Source organism: Geotrypetes seraphini, chromosome 3 (assembly GCF_902459505.1).
Source record: "Geotrypetes seraphini chromosome 3, aGeoSer1.1, whole genome shotgun sequence".
NCBI lineage: Eukaryota > Metazoa > Chordata > Amphibia > Gymnophiona > Dermophiidae > Geotrypetes > Geotrypetes seraphini.
In genome coordinates, this window is record NC_047086.1 from 139,946,153 (window position 1) to 139,958,383 (window position 12,231).

The window sequence follows — 12,231 nt, forward strand, 5'->3', positions numbered from 1 at the left end:
AATATGTCTCTTATTTTTTATTTTTTTTTTTCAAAATGACTCATCTAGAAGTTCTGGCCGTTAGGATGTCTATCTATTTTGCCCATTTTTGAAAATTAAAACGTCCAAATGCAAAATGTCCAGAACAAGCCCATTATGACATGGGAGGGGCCAGCATTTTAATGGACTGGCCACCCAGACATGCCAACAGAGCAGTGGAACATCTTAGGGGGCCGACAATGGCACCATTTAGAGAATCCGGGACTCAGTGTTTTATTCTGAATTTATGAAGTTATGGAATAGATGGCTTTGTATTTTGTTCATAATAAGAGGAAATATGCATTTCTGGTTTTTATTTCTCCAATGTTGCGTGAGTTTGACTTGGGATTCCCAGTTCATTTTATGTTTTCCTATTTCTGTTTCTTTCTATTTCTAATTTTGTGATCCTTTGATATGTTTGTACGATCTATCTGTGTTTTTCCAATTCTGTTGTACATGTGGTAGGTGTATTGGTGTTTTAGGGTCCAGTGTAATAGTTGTTTGACAGCAGCGATTAAGTGTTGATTAGCTCTGGGGCATTCAGTCATTGTGAGCATGGACCAATTATAGAAGAACAAGGACGTCTCAGTCATCATCAAAGACAGATCACTGCCATTGTGTTCCCAATCGCAACATACAGCTTTGAGACATGGACACTCATGAATGCAGATAGAAGAAAAATGATGTCTTCGAGCTGTGGTGCTGGAGAAGACTTCTATGAATCCTTTGGACAGCTAGGACAAAGATGTTCTTGATCATATAAACCCAGAGTTGCCCTAGAAGGCAAGATTACCAGACAGAAAATGACCTATTTTGGACATGTGATGAGTGCAAATTCACTAGAAAAAGAGGTGCTACTTGGAATGGTCAATGGTAAAAGGAAGCAGGGGAGATCAAAGGCCTGTTGGCTGGATAATGTCAAGAATGACACAGGAATGTACATCAAGCAATTGAAAGAAGCCATGGAAAACAGGACTGACCTACAGAGTATCCAGAGGTCGGACATGACTGAATGGGTAGTAGTAGTAGTAGGATAGAAGTAGTAGTAGTAGTAGTAAACATTGTATAGCTAGGACTGAATGTGTCCTGGGTGGAAAAACTAAGATGGGTGCTCTATAACACCATATCTCCTAATATAGTGTGGAGCCAATGGGGGGGGGGAAGCTTTAACTTTAGGCGGACTATATAAATTTGCCAGAAACTGCCTGAGGCTGTCTCCAGAATTCTGATGGCTTCCAGGAAAAATTCCACCAAGAAGTATCATTCTTTAAATGGAAGAGGTTTGCCATCTGGTGTGAGGACAAGGCCCTAGATCCACTGTTTTGTCCTATACAAAAATTTCATGAGTACCTTCTATACCTTTCTGAGTCTGGTCTGAAAACCAATTATGTTAGGGTTCCCCTAATTGTAACAGCCACCTATCATTTTCATCTCTGTACAGCATCTAGTTGTCTGATTCATGAAATGTTTGCTATTGACAAAGGCCCCATTAAACCTCCAACCCTGTCATGGGACCTCAACATTATCCTCACCTAGATGATGAAAGATCCTTTTCAGAACAAGAAAATTGACCTTGGTCCCTCCACAGAAGGAAAAATCAAAGGAACAAAATAGTCGTGGAGAGTCGATGTCCAAGATGAAAGCTTGTTTGAATAAAGCTTCCATCTTGGACATCGACTCTCCATGACTTTTTTGTTCCTCCAAAAGATCCTTTTCAGCCATTCATTTCTGTCATCTGAAGTATCTGACCTGGAAGGTCTTATTTTTGGTATAGGTCACTTCAGCTCACATCAGGTCGCATCAAGTGAGCATCAGGTCCTAGAAGCAGATCCACCTTACACAGTTTCATCATATAAGGAGAGTAGTTCTCCTTCCTAAGGTGGTGTTTAAGTTCCATCTTAATTGGTTAATTACTCATATCCATATCTCATATCCATCCTGGCGATAAAACACTTCAGACCTTAGTAATCTATCTGGCAGGGACTAAAGCCCATAGACATCATAGAAACATAGAAACATAGAAAAAGCGGCAGAAAAGGGCTATAGCCCACCAAGTCTGCCCATTCCAAGTATCCCCCCCCCTGAATTTACTCCCTTAAAGATCCCACGTGAGTATCCCATTTTTTCTTAAAATCCGTTACGCTACTGGCCTTTATCACCTGGGGTGGGAGTCTGTTCCAATGATCCACCACTCTTTCGGTGAAGAAGTACTTCCTGGGATCGCCATGAAACTTCCCTCCCCTGATTTTCAGCGGATGCCCTCTGATGGTTGAGGGTCCCATGAGCCAGAAGATATCATCTTCTGACTCGATGCGTCCCGTGATGTACTTATACGTTTCAATCATATCTCCCCGTTCTCTTCTTTCCTCAAGTGAGTACAGCCGCAACTTCTTTAGTCTTTCTTCATACGTGAGATCCTTGAGCCCCATGACCATCCTGGTGGCCGTTCGCTGAACCGACTCGATCCTCAGCACGTCCTTTCAGTAGTGTGGGCTCCAAAACTGAACACAGTACTCCAAGTGAGGCCTCACCATGGCTCTGTACAACGGCATCATAACCTCAGGTCTCCTGCTGACGAAACCTCTACGGATACACCCCATCATTTGTCTTGCCCTGGAGGAAGCCTTCTCCACTTGATTGGCAACCTTCATATCCTCGCTAATGATTACTCCTAGATCGCGTTCCGCCGTAGTTCTAACCAAGGTCTCACCATTTAGTACATAAGTTCTCCGTGGGTTTCTCCTGCCCAAGTGCATTATCTTGCATTTTTTAGCATTGAAGCCTAGCTGCCAAGTTTTTGACCATTGTTCCAGCAGCAGTAGGTCGTGTGTCATATTATCAGGTGATAAGCCACTGCCTACTATGTTACAAAGTTTGGCATCGTCGGCGAACAGTGATACCCTTCCTCTAAGTCCTTTAGTCATATCTCTTATGAATAAATTGAATAGAATCGGACCCAGGACCGATCCCTGCGGCACTCCACTGATCACGTCCAATGCTTTGGATGGGGTACCGTTTACCACCACCTTCTGAAGTCTACCGCTCAGCCAATCCCCAACCCATGTAGTTAGAATGTCTCCTAATCCCATCGATTTCAGCTTGTTCAGTAATCTTCGATGAGGGACGCTATCAAATGCTTTACTGAAGTCCAAGTATACCACGTCCAGTGACTCTCCGGCGTCCAGTTGTCTGGTAACCCAGTCAAAAAAGCTAATCAGATTAGATTGGCAGGATCTACCCCGGGTGAACCCGTATTGGTGTGGATCACGCAGTTTTTCTTTGTCTAGGATTGTGTCAATATTCTGTTTGATCAGTGTTTCCATGAGTTTACACACTATAGACGTGAGATTCACTGGTCTGTAGTTTGCTGTCTCTGTCCTACAGCCCTTTTTGTGGAGTGGGATTACGTTGGCTGTTTTCCAGTCTAAGGGGACCCTTCCTGTGCTTAGGGAAAGATTGAAAAGAACAGATAATGGTTCTGCCAGGACTTCCCTTAACTCCCTGAGCACTCTGGGGTGTAGGTTATCCGGCCCCATCCACCCAGCTCTTTGTTACTTTTGACCCAAACAGTTTGGGGGAAACCATTAGTAAATGCATTTTAACCAATTGGATAGCAGACTGCATCTCTTTCACTTATGCCCAGGCTGGGCTGACTCTAGAGGGTCATGTCATTGCTCACAATGTCATAGCCATGGCAGCATTGGTAGCCCATTTCATGTCAGCATCCATTGAAGAGATTTGTAAAACTGCAATTTGGACTTCAGTCCAAATATTCACATCTCACTGCTACACTGGGTCCCGGGCACCGTCATCATTGGAAGCACCAGTGCCTCTCCTCTTCTCTGCCTCCTCGCATACTTCTCTAAATGTTTGCCGGCATGAGCAGCATCTTCCACTTGCTGCTCTCACTAGCCTCGATTCCCTTCTGACATCAATTCCTGGTCTCACAGGACCAGGACTTGATGTCAGAAGGGAGACAAGGCTAGTGCGAGCAGCAGGTGGTAGATGCTGCTCACGTTGGTGAACTTTTCAAGAGTTACTTGGGGCAGGGGACACTCAAGCAATGGGGAAGAGTGGGGGGCACTCAAGTGATAGGGAAGAATGGGGGGTGTCGCATGGTGTGGCAATGCTAGGCGCCACCACCCTGGGCACCAATATCCCTCGCTCGCCACTGCTGACATGACAATCAATTTAGTCATACAATACTGTAGAATTTGGCCTCTAGAATCCAACTCCACTCTCCTAGGCCCATTTTTTTCTGTTTCAGGATGCACCTTCACAACAGGACTGTTTTTGTTGTTAATGTTATTGGTTCTAGTTGACCTTGCCAACCTTATTTACAGGGTTTGTTTGTTTTTTTGTGAACCTGCTATTAGGGATTCCGACATGTGAGAATCTATGTCCCGCTTGTTTTCAGAGAAAGCAAACATGTACACTTGTAGCAGGTGTTCTGTGAGGACAGCAGGACAAGTATTCCAACACACCCTCCCAACTCCCCTAGGACTTGTATTCTCTATGCTTTTTTAACCAACAGCAGGTTCCAAGTGACTCGAGCAGATGGGAAGACACTCACACATGCGAGGTGGGGGCCTGACAAAGACTTCTTAAAGTAACAGAACGCTGGGCCGCATCCAACCAAGGATCCATCAGCAAAGTCACCCACAAGTGAGAATGCTTGTCCTACTGTCCTCAAAAAACACCTGATACGAGTAAGTTACTTCCCCTTTAGTTGGCTTCAGAATATAATGTGTAGAGTCCCATAACTGCTATGAGCTGCACTGACATTAACCAGCAAATCAGAATGAAGCAAACGGTCTGTTTCATAAGGAATAAGCCTGCCACTCTCCTATTTTCCAGGCAGCCCTGGATATAGGTGCCTTTGTTTGGTTTCAACAACATAAGTGAATAAACACAAGATAATACAATGTTTTTATATCACCTTTCCTGAGGATGGCAGTGATATATTCAATAGCTAGATAAAAGCAAGATTTTTTTGTAATGTTCCTGACATATTAATCACAACAATCAAAAGCAATATTTACTCTGTGCTTTAATTCAGTACATATGACTTATAAGGAATATTGTCTCTGTTGCACTATGCACTGCAGACAGAAAGAAAATATTCTGTATAACCTTTGCCCAGTTCAGTGTCTGTAACACTGTTCAGCTTCTCATTAGTCTCCATAAATGTTTAACAAAGTATGCCCAAAATAGCTCCTTCATTATTTTGGGCATATGCCTAGTCTGCTCTGATTATGTCAGGGATTTATGAACAAATGATATCATTCAGGAATCCACTGGGGGCAATAGAAACACCAAATACTACACCTACCTTTCTAAGAAAGAATTGCTTCTGAATGACTATGGATTATCTAATGTGGGGCCGCTACAATCACTAATACACTTTTCAAATCAAATAATATACAGTGGAAAGTAGAAGATTGATCCTGTTTTCAGACTAACTGCCTAACTTCAGTCTACCAGAGAGCACCATACAACATAAGAACATAAAAACATAAGAATAGCCTTTCTGGGTCAGGCCACTGGTCCATCTATCCAGTATCCCATTTTCACAGTGGCCAATCCATGTTACTATTGCCTGGAAAAACCCAAATAGTAACAACATTCCATGCTACCAATCCAGGGCAAGTGGTATTTTCCTCCATGAGTGTCTCAATAACAGACTATGAACTTTTCCCCAAGGAAATTTTTCAAACTTTTCTTAAAACCAGCTATGTCTACCGCTCTTACCACAACTTTTGGCAATGTGTTCCAGAGCTTAACTGTTCTCTAAGTATTTGCTCCTATTGGTTTTAAAAGTATTTCCTGTAACTTCATTGAGTGTCCCCTAGTCTTTGTACCCGTTCTACTCCACCCAGGATTTTGTAGACTTCAATCACATCTCCCCTCAGCTGTCTCATTTCCAAGCAGAAGATCCCTAACCTCTTTAGACAAGGAGTTATCATCTTGGTCGCTCTTCTTTGAGCTTTTCTTGTTCTACTATATCTTTTTTGAGATAAGGCAACTAGAATCGAATGTAATATTCAAGGTGAGGTCACAACATGGAGTGATATAGAGGCATTGTAAAATTTTTAGTCTTGTTAACCATCCCTTTTTTAATAATTCCTAGCACCTTGTTTTCTTTTTTGGCCACCACCACACATTGGGTGGAAGGTTTCAGCGCATTGTCTACAATGACACCCAGATCTTTTTCTTGGATGCTGACCCCCAAGGTGGACCCTAGCATCTGGTAACTATGATTCGGATTTTTCTTCCCAAAGTGCATCACTTTGCATTTGTCCATATTAAACTTCATCTTCCATTTGGACGCCCAGTCTTCCAATTTCCTAAGGTTTATCTGCAATTTTTCACAATCTGCATGCATTTTAACAACTTTGAACAGTTTAGTGTCATCTGCAAATTTAATCACCTCACTTGTAGTTCCCAATTTCCAGATCATTTATAAATAAGTTAAATAGTACCCGTCCCAGTACAGATCACTGCAGCACACCACTATTTACCTCTTCCATTGAGAAAAATGGCCATTTAACCCTACCCTCTGTTTTCTATCCAATAACCAGTTTCTAAACCACAACTGTACACTGCCTACTATCTTTTCTCAGGAGTGTCTCATGAGAAATTCTGTCAAAATCTTTCTGAACATCTAGATACACTACATCAACCAGCTCACCTTTATCCACATGTTTATTCACACCTTCAAAGAAATCAATCAAATTAATGAAACAAGATCTGCCTCTGTTCCATTAAATCATTGAATTGCAAACTGTTTGATGCGACACAATAGTATGCCACGACGAGATTCCGGGTGTGCCAAGGTCAGACAGGAACCTGTCACTACCAGCACAGGCGCTGGTACCTCTTCTCCTCTCTGCTCCCCCGGTGATAGAGGGATTTCCAAAACCCAGCAGTTTGTCCAGGTTTTGGAAGGTCCCCGAGCTCAGGGCCTTTGAGCATGCGCAGATGTCAAAATGATGACATCATGCACATGCATATGACATCACCGGTCGATATTTGTTAAGCAATTTGGCTTTTCCTCATCAGCCTCTACATATTCCTCCCCTGTTACTAACATACCTAAGAAAAAAATTGTTCCCTATGTCACCATATGAGCTTTTTTTAAAAATTCAATTTCTGTTATCTTCTGACTACTTTTCCAGCTTCATTTTTAATTTCAAATGGGAGATTTTTCACAAGATGGGGTGCAAGAAAGACAAAGGGATATTGAAAAGCATGTCGGAATGAGTGTGAAGGGAAAGACGAACAATCAAATAGTAACTAAGAACAAAAAGCTCAGAAAGGGCCAAACTATGAATCCATTTAAAGGAGAAAATAAATTTTTGGGTAGTTTCAAGTTTATTAGGTGTTTATATACTGTCTATCAAGGTTATCTAAGCAGTTTTACAGTCAGTTACTCAAGCATTTTCCCTCTCTGCCTCGGTGGGCTCACAATCTATCTAATCTAATCCTTAGGTTTGTATACCGCATCATCTCCACGTTCGTAGAGCTCGGCGCGGTTTACAGTAGAAGAAATAGGAAGGAACTACAACAGAGGGTTAGAGGTAGAAGTGTGAAGAAAATTTAGAGGACTTGGGATGCCAAGATAAAAGAGTTTCCTTGATTCCTAATTTGGAGGGATACTTACATTTTTGAGAAAAGCCAGGTTTTCAGATGCTTGCGGAAAACTTGGAGAGAGCTCAAGTTCCGAAGAGGGGAGTTAAGGTAACGTACCTGGGGCTATGGAGGACTGAGTGACTTGCCCAGGGTCACATGGAGCAGCGTGGGGTTTGAACCCTCAACCCCAGGGTGCTGAGGCTGTAGCTCCAACCACCGTGCCACATTGAAAGAAAACCAAGAAAGGTGTAACCTGAGAATAACTAGCCTATTCTGAAGCACTCTGAAGAAGCTAGAGAGGAAAGAGAAACTAGTATAGGAGCTGGAATACTATAATAGTCAAATTTGAATAATATAGTAGGTTGGAAACCATTTGTAAGCACCAGTTGGACCTAGGATGATATCTGATCTTTTCTTTGTCTCTTAATCCATTTACAATGGTCTCAGTAATGCAGACAAGAGTTAGAGAACTACATCAGTTGTCCATTTTAGACATGAAGCAGGAGATAATTTTGGACTCACTCTTTACTCATGGTGATACAGGTCACATCTCTGAGAGCTCTGCAGGTAGCTGTTCTGCAGCTGTTGCTGTAGCAGAAAATATGAAAAAGGAAGAAGAGATACAAATTAAATAAATATCCAAACCCTTCCTATAGGTGCACTCTTTGCACATTTCGCTCAGTTTATCAATAGAGGTTAAAAAATGCATGTTCCTGTTTTGTCTCTGTTCTGTTATAATAATGCTAGTGTAACACATAATTCCATCTCATCATTTATTAACCATTGCTTTGGGGTTTGTTTGTTTTTTTTTAATTATGGGCCACCAAATACATATACAGTGGTGCCTCACACAACGAACTTAATTGGTTCCAGGAGCAAGTTTGTTATGCGAAACGTTCGTTATGTGAAACGCGTTTTCCCATAAGAATACATGTAAAAAAAAATAATTCGTTCTGCAGCATAAAATATGCTAAGATGACATAAAAAAAGATACATTTTTGGTTATTATTTTTATTTAGATACATCTAAAAACATAATTGTTTTTTAAAACAACACACATTTTTTAAATTTAAAGACAGACTAAGTAGAGTCTAATTTTACAGTGAGAGAGGGCAGAATCTCAGCGGCAAAAACTGGGACTTAACTGTTCATTTTTTTTTTTCTACCGTGTTTCCCCGATGATAAGGCAGGGCCATCAAATAAGACAGCCCCCCCTTTTTAGAAAAAAATGTAAAATAAGGCACCCCCCCGCAAATAAGCCACCCACCGATACCTGCGCTTACCCGAATCGGGTGGTACGGTGGGTGACTCCGTGTGGTCCCTGGCACCCCCGACACGATCGGGGCAAGAGGGAGCTCAAGCCCTCTTGCCCCCCCGACTCCCCGACACGATCGGGGCAAGAGGGAGCTCAAGCCCTCTTGCCCCCCGACTCCCCGACACGATCGGGGCAAGAGGGAGCCCAAGCCCTCTTGCCCCCCGACTCCCCGACACGATCGGGGCAAGAGGGAGCCCAAGCCCTCTTGCCCCCCCCGACCCCCCGACACGATCGGGGCAAGAGGGAGCCCAAGCTCTCTTGCCCCCCCCCCCGACTCCCCGACACGATCGGGGCAAGAGGGAGCCCAAGCCCTCTTGCCCCCCGCCTCCCCGACACGATCGGGGCAAGAGGGAGCCCAAGCCCTCTTGCCCCCCCGACTCCCCGACACGATCGGGGCAAGAGGGAGCCCAAGCCCTCTTGCCCCCCCGACTCCCCGACACGATCGGGGCAAGAGGGAGCCCAAGCCCTCTTGCCCCGCCGATTCCCCAACTCCCCGACAATATCGGGCCAGGAGGGAGCCCAAGTCCTCCTGGCCACGGCGACCCCCTAACCCCACCCTGCACTACATTACGGGCAGGAGGGATCCCAGGCCCTCCTGCCCTCGACGCAAACCCCCCCTCCCCCCAACGACCGCCCCCCCCAAGAACCTCCGACCGCCCCCCCAGCCGACCCGCGACCCCCCTGGCCGACCCCCACGACACCCCCAACCCCCTTCCCCGTACCTTTCTGTAGTTGGCCGGACAGACGGGAGCCAAACCCGCCTGTCCGGCAGGCAGCCAACGACGGAATGAGGCCGGATTGGCCCATCCGTCCCAAAGCTCCGCCTACTGGTGGGGCCTAAGGCGCCTGGGCCAATCAGAATAGGCCCGGGAGCCTTAGGTCCCTCCTGGGGGCAGGGCCTGAGGCACATGGTCGGGTTGGGCCCATGTGCCTCAGGCCCCGCCCCCAGGAGGGACCTAAGGCTCCCGGGCCTATTCTGATTGGCCCAGGCGCCTTAGGCCCCACCAGTAGGCGGAGCTTTGGGACGGATGGGCCAATCCGGCCTCATTCCGTCGTTGGCTGCCTGCCGGACAGGCGGGTTTGGCTCCCGTCTGTCCGGCCAACTACAGAAAGGTACGGGGAAGGGGGTTGGGGGTGTCGTGGGGGTCGGCCAGGGGGGTCGCGGGTCGGCTGGGGGGCGGTCGGAGGTTCTTGGGGGGGGCGGTCGTTGGGGGGAGGGGGGGTTTGCGTCGAGGGCAGGAGGGCCTGGGATCCCTCCTGCCCGTAATGTAGTGCAGGGTGGGGTTAGGGGGTCGCCGTGGCCAGGAGGACTTGGGCTCCCTCCTGGCCCGATCGTGTCGGGGAGTCGGGGGGGCAAGAGGGCTTGGGCTCCCTCTTGCCCCGATCGTGTCGGGGAGTCGGGGGGGCAAGAGGGCTTGAGCTCCCTCTTGCCCCGATCGTGTCGGGGAGTCGGGGGGGCAAGAGGGCTTGGGCTCCCTCTTGCCCCGATCGTGTCGGGGAGTCGGGGGGGCAAGAGGGCTTGGGCTCCCTCTTGCCCCGATCGTGTCGGGGAGTCGGGGGGGCAAGAGGGCTTGAGCTCCCTCTTGCCCCGATCGTGTCGGGGAGTCGGGGGGGCAAGAGGGCTTGGGCTCCCTCTTGCCCCGATCGTGTCGGGGAGTCGGGGGGGGGCAAGAGGGAGCCAGGCGGAGAGAGGGCAGTTAAGGATGCAGCTCGGGCGACTTCGTTGTGTGAAACGAAGTTCGTTGTACGAATCAAGACATAAAGTTCGTTGTGCGCAGCGTTCGCTGTGCGAGGCGTCCGTTATGCGAGGCACCACTGTATTTTTGCACAGACAAATTGATATCCATCCATCTATTTTAGCACTGAGTCCCATTGCATTAGATGAGACCCTGTGCTAAAACTTGTGGCAAAATAACACTTCTTAAGGGTAGTCCACATTGATAATTTCCCCCTTTTCAGCAATTGATTCCTGTCATTTGAAGTATCTGACCTGGAAGATCTTATTTTGGTGGAGGTCACTTCAGTTCGCACAGTCAGTGAGTATCAGGCCCTAGTAACTGATCCACCTTATGCAGTTTCATCATAATAGAGCAGTTCTCCACACATCTATGTTCCTTCCTAAGGTGGTATTGAAATTCCATCTTAATTGGTTAATTGCTTGTCCATCATTTTTTCTAAAACCTCATGTCTACCCTGGCGAAAAAACACTTCAGTTCTTGGACTGCAAGTAAGCCTTAGCATTCTATCCGTAGAGGACTATAAAGCCCATAGACACCCACCTAGCTTTTTGTTTCTTTTGACCCAATCAGTTTGGGGGAAGCATTGGTAAATGCATTTTATCCAACTGGATAGCAGACTGCATCTCTTTCACTTATGCCCAGACTGGGCTAATTTTAGAGGGTCATGTCTTGCATTGAAAACTTTCCTGCAAAGGGTCAGCATTCAATGTTAGAGAATCTAGATTATTTTAAGTCAGATAGATTACAATAGTATTCTGTATTTGAATTTAAATATAAAACAGTACAATAGATTTCAATTGATACAAAATATAGCATCAAGAATGATTTATAAACTTCATTGGTTTCCAGTAGAAGTATAAAGGGCCAGATTCTATAAACAGTATCTACGTTAAGCATCACTAGGTGCCCTGATCACAGACTTCTAGTAACACCTAACTAAAATCTGTGTACAACTCATATGATGTAATATGTGGTAATTGATCAAGCCATTGAAGTTAATTGATGCATTTTAATTAAATAATTAAGAGTTCTACACGGAACTCAGAGTGGCGCCTAGTCTCGCCTATCTCAAGAGCCTATCTCCAAAGCCTAACAATGCCTACCTAAAAAGTAGACGTGGTTAAGGGACAGAGAATAGGTGTGGTTGACTTAGGTGTCACTAGGTGTCTGAGTTAGATGTCAGCAAATTCGGCCCAGTAAAACCTAGCCTTATGTAACGGCACCTAGTAACACCTAAGTCTACTTAGGCTCTGCTACACATGATTCTACAAGCGACGCCTAGTGGTTGATTGACAACCATGCAGAACGGTGCCTAGAATATAGGCATACTTAGGTGTCATTTATAGAATCTAGCCCAAACAATTACATTTTTTATTGTTCTGTTTTTAAAATTTTAAAGTATAAATATTCAGTCAGTGGCAGTTAGCATTTTCCAGATATTCAATAACAGGCCACGTCCAAGTTTCAGCACTGAATATCCAGTTTATGCGGCACAGTTAAGTTGATTAAGCTGGTTAAGTTGATATT

At 45.4% G+C, this 12,231-nt stretch overlaps 1 protein-coding gene across 7 annotated transcripts in view; it reads right to left on the reverse strand.

The window, feature by feature from the left end:
- LOC117358256 (cGMP-dependent protein kinase 2-like) overlaps window positions 1-12,231 on the reverse strand; it is a 98,329-nt gene that overhangs the window by 39,203 nt on the left and 46,895 nt on the right. For all 7 annotated transcript variants that reach the window (XM_033939958.1, XM_033939964.1, XM_033939963.1 and 4 more), the window contains one exon: window positions 8,173-8,238. In XM_033939958.1, coding sequence (XP_033795849.1) covers window positions 8,173-8,238 — 66 coding nt within the window. The remainder of the gene's footprint in view (window positions 1-8,172; window positions 8,239-12,231) is intronic.